Source organism: Gouania willdenowi, chromosome 1 (assembly GCF_900634775.1).
Source record: "Gouania willdenowi chromosome 1, fGouWil2.1, whole genome shotgun sequence".
NCBI lineage: Eukaryota > Metazoa > Chordata > Actinopteri > Blenniiformes > Gobiesocidae > Gouania > Gouania willdenowi.
The window spans coordinates 30,587,790-30,605,735 of record NC_041044.1 but is presented as its reverse complement, the minus strand read 5'-3'; the positions used below and the strand labels follow the sequence as shown (position 1 = coordinate 30,605,735).

The 17,946-nt window shown below is 35.1% G+C and overlaps 1 protein-coding gene across 1 annotated transcript in view; it reads right to left on the bottom strand.

Moving 5' to 3' along the window:
• The window catches only part of ctnna2 (catenin (cadherin-associated protein), alpha 2), a 342,575-nt gene that overhangs the window by 300,475 nt on the left and 24,154 nt on the right, over nucleotides 1-17,946 (bottom strand). The window contains exon 2 of the mRNA XM_028456891.1: nucleotides 13,062-13,168. Coding sequence (XP_028312692.1) covers nucleotides 13,062-13,163 — 102 coding nt within the window. The 5' untranslated portion in view covers nucleotides 13,164-13,168. The remainder of the gene's footprint in view (nucleotides 1-13,061; nucleotides 13,169-17,946) is intronic.

Below are 17,946 nucleotides of genomic sequence, written 5' to 3'. Positions count from 1 at the left end.
CTTTTAAACAGTGCAGACTATACTTTTTAATTGCTTTGGCAGAATAAACTTAGCAAGATGGCTTTTGCTACTATCTGAATTTCTTCTGAATTTGAAACTTTGTGTCGGCTGCTTGTGGCCTAAATTGCACAACTCTCTCATCATCCAACAATAAATAATCCATCCTCCTGTTTCTCCAAAAAGTTTCTCAGTATCCCGAATATGAATTACTTATGAATTCAAGAGCGTCATCCCCAGAGCTCTCCAAAAATGCCAATGCAGTCGTCCTTGAAGGGCAAACTCACACTGGCAACTGATGCATTTGCAATATTTCAGTATTATTAACCTAGGGTTCCGTTTTTTGTCATCAAGCTGGTAAAAACTCTACTTTTTAGAATTGTATTATGATTGAAAAGAAAATTCGTGAACTTTTCAAAAACAAACTTTTTTTGTGTTTGCCATGTCTATGAAGAGGATTTTTTTTTTTATTTACAAAAAAAGTTTCACAAACTGTGGCTCTTTATGCATTAAATTAAGACACTTCAAAGAGCACAACATGCAAGGGGAAAAAACTCAATCTGACAGACTGATTTGAATCAAAATTAAAATTTCAAGTTTTTACTATTGTCCCACTTTCTTCATGAACAATAACAAACCCCAATTGTAATAACCGGCGTTCAACCCTGAGAGGGCAATGACTGACATTTTACAACTAAATACGCAACATTTAAATACTTTTACTGAAATGTTAAAAGTTGGACTACGATCGATCAATCACTTAATACCCAAATAAATATGTATTCAACAGGAAAAAGTGGGTTTAGTTATTCTTTAAATTGATCTCTATAGACAGCACGTGGGGTATTTGGCTGCCTTTATAAGAGTGCATTCAACAAGCCAACGTCATGGATCAGGATGATGATTTATACAAGTTAAACATCTTTTTCATTGGCCATGTATAGCTTTCATACAACCCCTGGAAAAAATTATGAAAACACAAGTCTTGGGGGATGTTCATTCAGTTTCATTTTGCAGAAAATAGGTAGATCACAGACATGCCAGTAAACTAAAGTCATTTAAAATGGCAACGTTCTGGCTTTAAGAAACACTAGAAGAAACCAAGAAAAACAATTGTGGTAGTCAATAACAATTGCCTTCTTAGATCAAGCAGAGGGGAAAAAAGTATGGAATCACTCAGTTCTGAAGAAAAAAATATGGAATCATCCTGTGAATTTCCATTTTCAAAACTGACACCTGCATCAGATGAAATCTGATCATTGGTCTGCTCACACCTTGGAGAGCTGTTGCACAAAGCAGATTGACATGAATCATGGCTCCAACACGAGAGATGTCTGTTGAAACAAACGAGAGGATTATCAAACTTCTTAAAGAAGTTAAAACTATCACGGAATGTTGCAAAAGATGTTGGTTGTTCACAGTCAGCTGTGTCTAACATCTGGTCCAAGTAGCAACAACATGGGAAGATTGTAAAAGGCAAGCATACTGGAAGACCAAAGAAGACATCAAAGCGTCAAGACAGAACACTTGAAGCAATATGTGTAGAAAACAGAAAATATACAGCAAAACAAATGAGGAAAAAATGGGCGGAAACTAGAGTCGACGTCTGTGACCGAACTGTAAGAAACCACTAAAAGGAAATGGGATTCACATATACAAAAGTTTACCTAAACAGAAAAGAACAAGCTGATTACAATAGGCTAAGATAAAGCAATCATGGACTGTGGATGACTGGAAGGAAGTCATATTCAGTGATGAATCACAAATCTGCATTGGGCAACATGATGATGCTGGAACTTTTGTTTGGTGCCGTTCCAATGAGACTTATGAAGATGACTGCCTGAAGAAAACATGTAAATGTTTACAGTCATTGATGATATGGGGCTGTATTTCAGGTAAAGGCACTGGGGAGATGGCAGTCATTACATCTTCAATAAATGCACACGTTTATGTTGACATTTTAGACACTTTTCTTATTCCCTCAATGAAAATGATGTTTGGGGATGAAAACATCATTTATCAAGATGATAATGCATCTTGCCATAGAGCAAAAACTGTGAAAACTTTCCATGAAGAAAGACACATAGGGTCAATGTCATGGCATGCAAAAAGTCCGGATCTCAATCCAATTAAAAATCTGTTGGTGGAAATGGAAGAAAATGGTCCATGACAAGGCTCCATCCTGCAAAGCTGATCTGGCAACAGCAATCAGAGAACGTTGGAGCCGGATTGATGAAGAGCACTGTTTGTCACACGTTAAGTCCATGCCTCAGAGACTGCAAGCTGGTATAAAAGCCAGAAGTGGTGCAGCAAAGTACCAGTGGTGCGCTGTAGTGGTTTTCTGTCTGTTTGTTTTTCATGATTCCATATTTTTTTCTTCAAACTTGAGTGATTCTATACTTTTTTCCCCTCTGCTTGATCTAAGAAAGCAATTGTTATTAACTACCACAATTTTTTTTCTTGATTTCTTTTAGCGTTTCTTAAAGCCAGAAAGTTGCCATTTTAAATGACTTCAGTTGTGTGGCATGTCTATGATCTACTTTTTTCTACAAAATTAAACAACTGAATGAACATTCTCCAAGTCATTATTGCATAATTTTTGCAAGGGGTTGCAGTCGTAGTTAGAAAACTGCCAACTTTGCTCCTTCACCAACCTGCCTAATTAGTATATAGCATTGTTTACAAGTAAAAATTTGCATACAAACCTAAGACCCAAATCAGTATCAAGTATTGAGACTTCCTATGCTTATTCATAGCATAAAGCAGGGGTGTCAAACTCATTTTAGTTCAGGGGCCAAATACGGAGCAGTTTTATCTATAGTGGGCCACAGATTTTAGGTGGGAAAAAATTAACAATTTTAACATCATTGTGGAAAAATAAAAGCCCCTAAAAATATTGTAGAGTTTCATCAAATTGGTGAATTTGAGATATCTGTAACTGGATTATTTGGTAATTTACACAATAAACAATGTTTTCTCTGTCATTTTTATTTTCTCCTGCATGCCAAATTGTTCTAAAGGGACGGATTTGGCCGCCGGACCTTGAGTTTGACATATATGGTATAAAGCGAAATGCAATTTAACAATAAGAATATGCTATGAATGGACAAGTATTTGCAACTTGTGTCACATGAGCTTAGACTTACACATTTTGGTTTGGAAAACTTCAAACAGGAAGTGAAAACATGTTTATTTAAAGTATTACTTCATGCATTTAGCCGCTGCCTATTAAGCATACGTATTCAACACGAGGGATGTGTATTGCCTGGCATCTGGCGATACGATTCGTATTCCGATACATTGGTCACGATACCATATGATACATCCCGATATTAAAGTAAAAGGTGAATATTGCGATTGTTTTTAAATATATGACTTAAGAAACAACTCATCTGTAAATGTGTACACCTTCATGAGAATATTATGTATGAAATATATTTTATTGGCATATTTTACACTCAAAACATTGGCTTTAACATGCCATGTGCTAACAACTTAAAATAAAAAAATAACATACAATCTGCCTGTGGCTTTTTAAACTATCGATCTGAGAATCATGCAACGTAATATCGCGATATATCACCGAATCAATTTTTTTCAACACCCCTATTCAACGCAAAATTAAATGAGCCAATATTCTCAACAGTCTGTGACGACGTGCAAGTCCTTTAAAACACAATTGGAAAAAGAAGAAAAAAAAAGACAATGGCACAAAGGGAAAAGACAGGCAGTCTTTTCTATTCCTGTTTTAGCATCAAATGAAAATGAAATAAGGGCAGCTTTTTGTACAATGGCCTGAGAGGCATACCAAGAAGCTAAAGCTCCTGACTGGCTTTGAACATCACTGCAACTCACAGGCTACAAAGTCTCTGAGAAAGGCTGCCATCCAAAGGAATAGAAAGGAGCACAAAGAGTGGAGGACTTCTTATCTTCAAATCCACTGAGTTTTTCCATTCATTTCAAAAGACAGCTATTGAAAAATGAGGCAAAAATGCATTTCTCTCAAACAGAAACACTTTCATGCACGTATGGCTTTCCAGCACTCTGAGAAGGTGTTTAGTCTGACAAAGCAGTAGATAGTCACAATGTTCACCTTTTTCAATAAAGATTAGATTTTTTGTTGAAATTTTGTAGCAATGGGCCTTGAAAATGTGTTGTTCTTCAAAAAAAGGGTAGCACAACAGAAGTAAATTGGAAACCACTGGCTTAAGTACGTAAATTATATTTATATAGCGCTTTTCACAGATAAAATGACAAAGTGCTGTACAAACAAGGTGAACTAAGACAACAGCAGCAACATCACAAAAGGATAATAAAACACAAGAGAATTTAAAACAACAGGAGGAACATCATAAAAAAAGATAATAAAAGTTAAACGCAAAAGCCTTTCTGAAAAGCGCAGTCTTCAGATGCCACACAGTCAAGCTCATGGATTGAAACAGTGATGTGGCAGGATGTCTTATTAATAATAAAGCACCTTGACAAGAGCTACTCTGCATGTGTGCCACCCAGGTACCAACCAAAGCTAGTGGAAACAAAAAGTTTGCATTAAAAAAAATAAAAACTCCAGAGCTTATCAAAGAAAAACAACTGCCAACTTTCAACCATGCCTTTAGCAGGCTGCAAGGTGAAACATCTAATCACCAAGAATATAGTCTAAAACAACAATATTCATATTTGCATGTTGCTACAATGGAAAGTAACAACCAACAACTAAACAAGTTAATAATAAAAAAAAAAGTACTAAAGGCAAAAACCTTTTGGATCCATACTAGTGAAAATGGTACAGAGGGCACTAAGATGCTCAAATAAAAGACATCATCTTTGGATATTTTCCAGGAGCTCTCTCTAGTTTGTAAAGTTGGATGAAAAAGGCAAGAATGCCGTGCCAAACACCAAATACCATGATCAAGCAAAGCCTGTGAAAGAGGAAGAACTACAGCAGCGAGATCAGAGCGTACTATAAATCTAGTTTGTCATCCTTGAGATGTTTTAGCCCTACATAATATTAATGATTTTACACTTATTAAAATATTGAAATAAATAATGATTCATCAAGATTGAGGATCAAATTCACAGAAAATGAAGTTGTGCTATAACGACCGGCCTGATTTTCTATCTTATAGTGACTAGTGAAGATGAGCAGACTTTGGTGAACAACCTTCATACACAACATCCTCCAACAAAATTAACAAAATACAGTGAAGGACATCCTATATGAGTTGTAGGGCTGGGATAAACAATTATTTTTTAAACGATTAATCTAGCGATTATTTTTTTCGATGCATCGATTAATCTAACGATTCATTTTTCCCAGTTTGATTCAATTCGACTCGATTATCTCTAAAAGTCATTTATACATGTTGATTTACATATCTAAAATGAAAAAAAAAAAAATTCCTTATCATTGCAATATATATTTATTGCTCTTCAACTCAAAATTCCAAAATTAAGTTCAAGTTAGAATATAAAAGTACAAAATAATGCATTCAGAGTCAGCGGTGGCATTAAAATAAACTTTCCGTTTACCTTAAGAAGTGTGTGTGTGTGTGTGTGTGTGTGTGTGTGTGTGTGTGTGTGTGTGCGCACGCGTGTGCGTGCGTGTTGTCCTTTAGGACGTTTAAGGGAAAAATAAAAGGTCAGACTGCAAAAGAAAAACTCCATTAGATGTCTATGTGTACAGCAAACATACATTGTGTTTAATTTACAAATCAGGACGGACTACTAGGGTATCACCGTGGTATGTAAATGTGTTGTTCGCGCGTGCGGCTGCTGTTGCTGCTGATGTCATGGAGGGTGTTTCCTCTTTGTCTCGGTGACACGCTGCCGTCCGGTCACACCCGGGATAAAGGACGAGAGTTACGAGGAACAGCTACCTATGACGAACGAGTGCGTGTCTTCACTGCCTTGCACTTTTGAAACTCGGAGGAGCCACTCGCGTTAGTTATTCTCTGGCGCCGCCATCTTTGTTTGGGTCAGACGACGCGGTGCGCACATTTTGCGTCGACGTATTTTTTGGCGCGTTGTCCCGGCCCTAATGAGTTAATATGAAAAATCCCAATTGGATTGGCCAAATTTGGCAAAATCTTGCACCGTAAAAAGAGATAGACAGTATACAGAGTAAAACAATAGTCGTAAAATGTATGGTCGCCGTGATTGACTGATTTCTTATTAGAAGCATTAATATTAATTTATACAATTGCAATGTTTTAATTTAAGAGAGCTTAATTCAGAGCCATACATGCAATGAGACTACTAACTTGCACAAATATATTATTTCGGTGTTTTGGTTTTCTTCGACCGATAATTTTCATTTCGGTGCATCAGCTGCCACTTAAGACTGTTTTCCTGTAATTATTTTAAAACATGTTACTTTTCCGTGCAGTATACAATTATTTATGCTATTAGAGGCGTGCTGTCCTCATATGTTGTGATAAAGTGGCCTCTGTGCTATTAGCGAGGCACTTGCCTAGTGCTGAAGCTGTGGTAAAATAAGCCTTGCTATAAAATTGAGCCTGCTATCTGTTAGCCTGTTTGTTTGTCCTCCTGAGGCATCTTTTTATTCCATCCAAACTCACTGAATCATCTACGTTGACATGAAAAACAATCACAATGTCTGTTTCATATTCCAAAATGTTTCACAATTGTAGTGTAGCTGTAGAAATGATGGAATATCCCATTTAAATGTTGGTCTTTTCCCCAGAGGCGTGTAAAAATGGATTTCTGCACAATGAAATTTTCTTTTTTTTTTTTTACTTCAGATGAGTGCAGTGTAGGGTCATATGCTATATAAATATGTATTATAAAACCAATCAATAGACAATATAAGTAGCCATATTAATAAACCACCACTGTTGATTTAAAAAAAAAATAAAAACAATATTAACAATATTAAACTAGGCAACACTTAATAATGGTATACATGTTGTACATGAATAATTTCTTCACATAATACATCATCTTTATCATAGCCTAATACATGGTCTTCAAATGTATGTGCATTAAATGATTAGGATTTACTGTAAACAAATATTTTCTTTACCAGAGCATATCATATGTCAAGAAAACTGTTTGCAATACGGAATAAACAGTTTTTTTTATTTTTTAATGGTTAATGAAAATTATTCTTTACATTTTGTTGTTGAATTAATCCTCAAATTTGCAATACATTTCTTAATAAAAAAAACTTGATATGGATTTAATTGTTGGTAAATAAATGAAAAGTGTCCTTACGCATTTTAATATTCGTGAGAGGGCTTAATGAGTATTATATAATATATTAGAATTATAATATATAATATATTATATTTCCTGTCTTATACTACTGAGAAAAAAAGGGGTAATATTTTACTTGAAGTTGTGTACATAAGGCTGACATTATCTGTCATTAGCATTAATAAGATGTCGTGAAGGCTGACACCTTTGAAATTATGTTGGCTTTTTTTGTATTAGGTGGAGGGATCTAGTGGGGTTAGGGTGAGGGTTCAGGGTTAGGGTTAGGGTGAGGGTTCAGGGTTAGGGTGAGGGTTCAGGGTTAGGGTAACTAACAACTAGGGCTGGGCGATATGGATCAAAATTCATATTCAATATTTCTTCTCAAAATGATGATATACAATATAAACCTAACTAACTTTAATTGAAAAAAAGTCCAACCAGAAAGGCAATTCAGTTAAATGTGCTGATGCAAAATGCCACACAGACTAAAAGAACATAACAGTGTGTTAAGAATGGTAAAACGTTTTTTTACTTGTGTGTGTATCACAAACATGGGCAACTGTCGGCCCAAAAAGTAAATGCACAAAATGACAGCAAAAAATACACAAAATGACTATAAAAATACACAAAAGAATCTACAAAATCGTACAAATAAACGAAGAAATACACAAAAGAACAACAAAAATAATGAAAAGGACACAAAAAGAGAAGAAATGCACCATGGGACAAGAGCAATACATAAAAGAACAAAAATAACAAAGCAAAAGACACAAAAGAAGGAAAAAATACAGGAAAACAAAAATCCAACAACATACATACCAAAAAATACCCAAAACGACTCGGAAAGACTTTCAAAATTTCTTAAAAATACACAAAAACAGGGGTGGTGTGTAGCTCAGTGGGTTGAGCGCCCGCCCCATTTACGGACGCTGTAGTTCCTAACCTGCAGCCGGTCCAGGCTCGATTCCCGGCCTGGGACCCTTTGCTGCGTGTCATTCCCTGCTCTCTCTGATCCCTTTCCTTTCAAGCAACTGTCATATAAAGGCCACTAGAGCCCAAAAAATTCTTAAAAAAAAAAAAAAAAAAAAAAAAAAAAAAAAAACACATAGGAAAACAAAATGCACAAAAGAGGAAAAAAATACACAATGGGACTGGAACATTTATAAACTTTGCTTTTCATGCTGTTCTGAGAAACAGCGACACCTAAAACAAGTATTTTAATATTTGATAAAAATATCAATATAGGCGATTTTGTAATTTTCTATATCGCCAAAAAAGAAAACTCGATATATCTTGAATCTCGATATTATGCCCAACCCTAATAACAACAGTTAATGTCAGCCTTCATGACACCTTATTCATGCTAATGGCAGGTGTCGTCATAATGCTGACAGCGTAATGGCAGGTGTCGTCATAATGCTGACAGCGTAATGTCAGCCTTATCAATAAAACTTAAATTAAAGTGTTACCAAAAAAAGAAAGAAAACCTCACATTAGTGAATACTAATAATCAAATTAACCTAATTAAGAACCTAATTATTGTTTGTTTTTGTCAAACTATGACAGAGAGTCCTTCAATGTGCAATCTAATTGCTTTAGTGTCACGTCCTCCACCTCTAACGCCACTTAGGGGCGCTGTTTTCCCTGTTTGCTTTTATTTTTGAACCTTCAGTGGTGCTGTGACTGAGTGGCCTGATTGCTGTTCCAGCTGCAGGAGGCAATCAACAGTCCATATATGCGGCATCCTAACCATCAGTCAGTGCCAGACCGTAGCCTACTCAGAGATCAACTCAGAGAACTCTCACCAGATTGGCTCCAGCTTCCGCCTGGTACAGTCTCGCCTCTGCCTCCTGTGGTCTCCGTTTCTGGGACCTTCCTCTGCCTGTTCCTGCTCGTCTGTCCGTCTGCCTCCATCTGTATTGGGTCGTGTTCCCTTAGTTTGCCGTTACTGACTAATTTTTGCTAAACCCTTTCAGCTAATCCCTCTCTCCTCTCTTCCACCAGGTCTTGCAAGCTCCCTCAGTTATTAAATAAAACAGTTAAATTCAGTTCTGTCTCCGTGTGTTTATCATCTACACCTGAGCTTTTACCCGCCTCGTAACATTGAGTTGGGAAAAAAATATCAAATACTTAGATTAATTCACTAATTATTATAGCTTGTAGTCTGCATGTGGATCTGTGTGCTTCCAAACAGTAATAACAAGGAAAAATGTACTTTCAGACCAATACTGCTTTCATCAATCACAGAAAATCTAATTAAGAACCTAATTAAGTTTTGGATTATCACGATACAGATAATAATTCCAAAGATAATATTTTCTTTTGACATTTTGATGGACAACCTTTAAATAACGCTAACAGTTGATCGATGAAACTGAAAAACTAATTTATTGTAGAATGAAAGAAAATAATTGTGCCAATCTTACCAGGAAACCCTAAATGTACACATATACAATATTGTGCTAAATACCTATACCTAGTTTTAAAGATTATCTAATATTTCTATTATTATGTACTGAGTGTCCACTGAAATCGGAGTGTTAAAATTCATTGTTTTTCCACTTATAATATTGTTTTTCTGAGATAAAACACTACTAGGAACGACACAGACAAAAAACAGGAACAAACCTCAAACTCTCCAAATGTCCCAGAGGAGAGCTATAGCAGGAAACCTCAATAATTGTCAATGGAGAACGTTTTGGAAGAGTAGTTTTTAGAGCACTGAGTGGTGAGATTGTCACATTATTACAAAATTAAAAAAACTGCAGAAATGAATAATGATCAAGGCCTTTCCTCCTTAATCAGGGCTGATAAAAATATTTGCTAAAAGAGATAAAGAAAAAAAAAAAAAAAAAAAAAAAAAAAAAAAAAAAAAAAAAAAAAGAGATAAAGCAAAAGTCATGAATATAAGCTATACCAGGCAGTGTTTCTCAAATGGGGGTACGTTTGCCCCAAGGGGTACGCGATGACATTACAGGGGGTACTTGAGAGAGAGAAAGTAGAAAATGAACAAATAAGATGTCAGTCTCAGTCCCACCCCAGGCATGATGTGACCGGAAATTACAAAAACTACAGAAATTAATATTCAGCAGTCACTAAATCAGTGTTTTTCAACCTTAGGGTCGGGGCCCCATGTGGGATCGCCTGGAGTTTAGATGGGGTCACCTGATAATTTTTTTTTATTATTATTCTTTTTACAAAATTAAAACAATACACAATCTTAAACAACTATTTATGTACTTTCAAGTTGTGAAATATGAATATAATTCCACTAAAATGCAGTAAAAATAAAAAAAAATATATATATATATCTTAGCTCAAACATGATGAAAAACTAATTTGTAATTTTAGAAGAAAAAAGAAATGTCTTTGGGGTCGCCAGAAATTCTTCAGATCAAAATGGGGTCACGATCCAAAAAATTCAAAAATATTTAGTGCAGTGGTTCTCAACCACTGCACTAAATACACATTCTCTCCACTTATTTTACAAAATGAGATTCTTTGTAATGTGCGTTATCAATTGTTCATTCCATAATTATGCACTATAATTGTTCTTAAATAGTAAATCGTTTTCTAAGCAAAACACTGTAGTCAGTCACAGGGGGTACTTGGATTCAGAAATAAGAAAAAGGGGGTACTTGGCCTTAAAAAAGTTTGAGAAACACTGAGCTATAAAATAATAATCGGACAACTCCTTTCTCCTGCTTTATAGCATCATAAAAGAGCTCACACTGCAGTAGGAGAATAGCTAATGCCCAAATCATTCTGGGAAGAATTTTCATTGAAATTAATTATAGAACACAGGAACTTCTGCAAACCGTATCTCGTCAAGAATAAGGTAGATCAAGCAAAGGTACAAGCAAATTTATGGCAGCAACATATTCTTAGGTCCCCATAGGCAAACATAACGAAAGCAATTTGTAGTCAACGGTAACATCTATTTACTGAAGTGCAAATTTGTTAGTCGACACTTCATAAGCCATTTTATTAAGTGTTTTGGTTGTGTGTGGGTTTATATTTGAGTGCTTCTTTCTTAGTGACAGGGTCTATTTTATCATTTTGACTGTGAATTTTTTATTTAAGTGCAATTCGCCTAACAAAGACTGAGTTGCAGACACAAAAGTGTTCTAAAACAGTGTTCCCTTTCATTGACCCCAATCATCACTTATTCAGACATGAGTGAACAAACAAGGACATTGGAAATTTCAATTTCAATTCTTCAATAGATTCATCAGTCAAAGAAAGGTGTGGGAGTTATAATCGACTACATGTTAACAATGAATAACCTAAGCAACACAACATGGCACAGTCCTGTTCAGCCATCTGTTCATCTGAGAGGACAAACAAGGCCAGTGGCCAGAAACCTGATTTTGTTGGCAGTGATTCAATCTGGTTAACATCTTTGTAACATTGGACATGGCCAAGATGGAAAATAACATTGTTCTCTGCTCTAATCCTGTGCAAAATAAACAATACTGTATTGCAAAATAAGGGATTCATTTTAATTTGTGTACCTTTCTTTCTTTGGTTATTCCGTTTTAAAACCGAATCTAAATAACAAATAAACAGTGTGGTTATTTTGTTTTACCAATTTAAAACCAAAACAGAAATACAGAAAAATCAAAAACCAGATAAGAAGCTATTTTTTATTTATTTTTTTAAACTTGTTGTCTTTGCGTGATATTGTGATATTTATGTGGAAATTAGAGCGAGAACTGAAGCTGCACCGGGTTTCCCTCCCCAGGTCCTGGACCATGTCTCCACACACAATAGGACTGCTTAGGTTTTATTTCAGCAGTTTTCTGGTCATGCTCATGTCTTCATTCAGTCTGTGGATGTTTTAGCTCGTAAAAAGCTGCTCACAATTATGCTTTGTTTCGCGGTGTTACGATCCAAATAGTATCCAAATAAACTGGTGACTGACTATTGCCTGTGAGGAACAATAGATGTTAGAACTTCTATCATTTGACACTTTTGCAAAAACAATTACAGCTTTTTTAAGGACAGTAAAAAAATTTTTTTTATTTTGGACGTTATAAATGGCACCAACAGCAGCCGTCAACACACATGGAAGTTGATCACAAGAAACAAGGAGCACCAGTAGATTCATTACTCCACCTCTGGTTCCACTTATCATATGCACGTTTTACATAACATCCATCTTTTTGGTTTTGATTTATTTATGTATTAATAATGTTTCAATTCCCCAATAATGTGACTTATGCATTGCTTCTTTTTATGTCCGGGAGCAAAAGTCCGCCCAGTCACCAGTTCATCTGGATACTATTTGGAACGTAACACTGTTCCGTAAAGTTGGCAGATATTTACAGATTCAGACTTCCAGCATCAATAACTCTTTAACGAAATGTCAGCGACACAAATTACGCCTCTGCCATCAGTGTGAGGTGAACAACATGATACAAGATCATTTTCTATCAAACGCAGCAGAATAAAAGTCCATCTGTGTGTGCCCTCTGTGTGGTGAGATAAAAACATGAAGCTCACCACAAATATGCAAAAATCATACAAACAGAACCAGATTTAATTTTAAAACAGAAAAACGCTGCTTGTTTGTTTTTGGGTTTTCCATTTTTCCGTTGCTGGTTCTAAATGAATTAAACAAAAAAACAATCCCTTTTTTCTATTTTTTTATTTGGTTTTGAAATGAAATAACCAAAGAACGAATGGTACACAGATTCATCTTACTTTTACTGATGCTGATTCTCAAACTTTAGTGATTGCCAAAAAAACTAAAATGTAGAGTGAATAGTGCAACACAAAAGCACAAACATTTTGTTGCTTTTTTGCCTCATCCTGATCACAAAAATAACAAAAAAAAATACCAGTACCTGTGTGACCAGGGGCTCCAGGAGTCTCTCCACCGTCAAGGTGCGAATTTCGAGGCTCTTTGGGTCCCATTTTAATAGGATAGGGGAGGTGGCGGTCGTCATGGTCTCTGTGGACAACAGAAGTACAAGCAAAACATCAAAAATGAGGGGAAAACCGACAAAACATGTAGTTTCATTGTGTGTGGAGTTTTAGATACTTTTACATTGTAATGGGAGTGTTGCCTTCATGAGCAGTTTTGGTAGAATTTCAAATTTTTCTTTGCAAATACACCATGATTATCTTTTTTTTTCATTAATTACCTGTATCGTTCAAAATCTGACCTTTTAAAGCTTCAGGGAATTGAAAACATTGCTGATTGTCCTTCATTTTGATGCACTAAATTACCTCAGATGTGTACGCAGGGTTGGGGTCAATTACATTTTCCAATTACAATTATGTTTTCAATTGACCATGTTCAATTGCAACTCAATTCTGATTACAATGACCGGCATTTTTTCCAATTACAATTAAAATCAAAATTGTTATTTTCCCCCTGAAAATCAATTACAATTACATTCTCAATTACTAGTCAATTACAATTACTGAGCCTTTAATGTATAAGCCCATTAAACTGAACCTCTCTCTTGTGTTAGCATCTCTTCTGATAACGGGTCAGTTTTGATCCATGTCTTAAATCAGCTGTAAAATACACAACACTAGGGGTGTGTATTGCTTGGCATCTGGCGATTCGATTCGTATCCCGATACATAGGACAAGATACGATACGATATAATATATCCCAATATTAAAGTATAAGGCGATTGTTGCAATTTTTTCTTTTTACATATATGACTTAAGAAACAACACTGATCTGTAACATTATGTATGAAATATATTTTATTGGCATATTTTACACTCAAAACATTGGCGTTATCATGCCATGTGCCAGCAACTTCAAATAAAAAAGTAACGTCCAATCTGCCTGTGCCTTTTAAACCAACTTTGACTTTAATGCAACTTAACTTTAGTGCAACTTAACTGAGGTATATGCCTAGAGCAACAAATAAATGCAAAAAGTTCATACTTTTTTTTTTTAGATTTGATTGAAAAAACACAAGCTGGTCAACATGTCCAGGTTTCAGAACACTTCTTTGTGCAGTTACAATGTCTCCCTAGTGGAAAACACTGTCCTGGTTAAATAAAAATAATAAATAAAATTATGGATGCATTTTGAATCGATACGAGAATCGTGCAACGTAATTTCGCGACATATCGCCGATTTTTTTTAGGTTTTCAAATCAATGAAAAATATTGGCGTTAATATTTTTGGTGTGGGCGTGTTTTTTTTTTTTTTTTTTCTGTCAGTAGCCTTTGATTTGATTGATTGATTGATTTTAATGGTAAAATGATCCTGAAGAAAACCGACAACTGATAATTGTTAACTCCATATGTTTAAGCCATAGAACTGTAACACGGTTACCCAGGTTTGATTTAAATAAAATAGGAAATGACAGTTTTTATAGAATTTCCATGCCAATTACAATTACAAAGTCATTTATCTGAACACAATTACAATTTAATTATGATTACAACAGGAACAGATGTTTTCAATTACAATTACCATTATAATTATGTCATAATTGTAATTAATGATCAATTACTAGATTATAATTATAAATGACCCCAACACTGCTGTGCAACATTTGTTCTTTTTATGAACAAATTACTGTAAGATAACTAACGGAAAATATATACATCTTTTGTAGACTTCACCAACATGGATGCAGCAGTCATTTAACCCATCCCTCAGATTATCTGCCCTTTACCAAATAATGTTTGTTCAAGCCAGCGTTTTGAAGCCCTCAAAGCTCAGTGGGGTTATATTAGGGGAATGCGAGGACAGAACAGCTGGCCCCGGAGCAGCAGTGCATTGCTACCAGTAAGCAATTTCAGAATGGGCCAGCTGGGACCAACCCAATCTACTGCCAATGTCAATAAAGCAGAAGGGAATAAAGAATGTGAATAGGCATGACAGATCTAGGCCAGAAGCCACTCACTCTACACAATATTGGTGGTTTAGGATGAATAGCCAGTAACAAATCTAACATGCAGACATGCTTAGCCTAAAGTTAGTCTGCTATACAAAAAACAACATGCTAATACCTTATATTTTATTATCAAAAATAATCATGACAAAGTGTAGAACAGAGGTAACTTTTATTACAGTGGGGCCACAAAAATGTGTTTGTTTGATCAGAGGGCCACATTATCAACATTCATGTCAGCATTTAGAATTATGAGAGAGCATCAAACAACAAAAGGTTTTCAATAGTAATGTTGTGTTTTCTGTGTATGTTTGCTGTTGTCTTGCTCATTGTGAGGCGTTTTTTGCATTTCTGTTGTCCTTTTTAGGGGTGTCCCAATCCGATATTAATATCGGATATCAGTCCGATATCAGCCAGAAAACAAATATCGGATTTTATTGGACTGCATCTAAAATCTCCGATATATATTATATTATATTTATTCAATTGTAGAATACTGTAGATATTACATTTAAGGTTAAACTGTATGTAACCAATTGGTTAATAATAAATGGGTCAGTTTTCCTACTGTAGTTGACTATTGCTCACTGTTTGAGTAGCATCACTTGATCAAGCCTTTTCTAACATTCCACATTACAAAATAAGTAATAAAAGTAAGTATGATTTGTGCTGACATCGCACTGGATCAGCCAATACTCAAAGCTGCAATATCAGTATCGTATCGGAAGTGAAAAAGTTATATCGAGACATCCCTAGTCCTTCTGTGTATTTGTTCCTGTAAAATATAGGTTTCTTGAGACATATTATGTATTTGTGCTTTCATTTTGTGTTTTTTTTGGAGTCATTTTTGTGTATTTCTGTTGTCATTTTGCTTGTTTGTTAGTACGGTGGATTTGTAGAGCCATTCTTCCTGTTTTTCTTGTCTTTTGGTGTACTTATGTTGTAATTTTCTGTAATTCTGTATATTTTTTTGGAGTAATTTTGTGTATTACTGTTGTCGTTTTGTTAATTTTTGGAGTAGCTTTGTGTGTTTTTGGAGTATTTTCTGTTTCTTTCTCTCATCTTTTACGGTGTTTTCCTACAATGTTGCAATTCTTTGCATTTTTTTTTTTTAAATGTATTCTTGCTTTTGTTTTGTGTATTTTTCTGTCATTTTGTACGTGTACTTTGGGGGCCACATAAAATTAGATTGTTGCCTGTGTCTGGTGTAGAAGATAAAGTGAACGTACAATCCCACTGATGAGAAAATAACAGCACACTGAAAAATTCCAGTGTGCTGTTGTAACGCAATTAACTAACATTACAGGAACATGACACCAAGTCAAAACTATGCTGAGGATGTTGTGATGGTGTGCAATACAGTGTGTTTTCTATTACACTGTGTATGTTTTCTATCACACTAAGTTTTCTATTACACTGTGTATGTGGTTTCTATTATACTGTGTATGTGGTTTCTATTATACTGTGTATGTGGTTTCTATTATACTGTGTATGTGATTTCTATACTTTGTACAGACATTTCACTGCATTCTAAGTGCTAGTCACAACTACAGTACATACAACATATGAACCATTTTACAGCATGTATAGAACATAAACAGCTCAGTGAGGTACAACACTCAATCAATAATGATATGTAAACATATAAAAAGCCCCCCCTAACCTAACTGTGAAGCACACATTTTTAAATATTATGCATATCGCCTAAAAATTTAAATTTAGCTTTGACTTGAAACTCAATTCTTCAATTATTGCTGCCCTATTCTTTCAAAAGTTAGAAAAAAAAATCTCTTCCACACTTGTCAGAAATGCTTATTCACAAAAAAGGCATCAAATATCAAAAATAGGTAACACTTAAGTTTAGGGAACACCTATTAACCGTTCATTAGTTGCTTACGAGCATGCAACTTGTAACATAGACTCCTAGTTAGTTATTATTAAGTATATATTAATGCTTCATTCTGCATGGCCTCATTATACAACCAGTAAGCCTTTAACAAAGAGTTTTCCATCAATAAGTTGTTGTATATAAATTACGATCACAACATGCTAGGGTGAGGGTTAACGTTAACCCTCACCCTGTCTGGAGACTCTGCCATTAAGTGTACAATAAGGCATTAATAAGTACTTAATAATGACTAATTAAGAGCCAATATGTTACTAATGCTATTGAGCAACTAAATAATGGTTAACAGGTGTTCCCTAAACTACAGTCTGGCTTTAAAAATATAGAAGGCAAATCTAAGGACAAAATTGAAAATAGAATCAGCACGAGAAATAAAACTCTCCTATTTTTGTACATATGTTCCATGTATTGTACTTTTAACTTGATTGTATACCTTCTTTGGTCGCATAAAAGAGCAAAAGCTTCACTTCTCTTTCCCTGTGCCTCAGGTCTAATATTTGGTTGAAGAGTACCATATTGGATTTTGAGTTTTTGAAATAATGCAACTCAAAAGAAAAAAACTGGGCCATCTGCTAAAAGTTTTTGGGGCTTGTTCTAGACAAGACGGTACTGCACAAACAGCCACATTAATATTATAAACCTCCAGGCTGAGCAGTGATAGATGTGAAAAAATTTCACTGGTTTGCAAACAAGTGACAGGACAGATAACTTTCAAATACAGACAATTTTTGCAGTCTCCAGCAGCTGTTTTCTTTTCCATTATTACTTCTATTTTGAAGTCGAAGCCAGAGTTTTATTATTCATAGAAAATGGTTTCCTGACTTAAATAGGACCATAAAAGCTATTTGAGTGGAAGTAACTATAGCCTTTAGTAACCCACAAGTCCCGGTAATTCAAAAAGAGTTCTTTGCACTTAGTCTCACATGTAGCTTTTTGAGAATTGGTGAAAAGGTT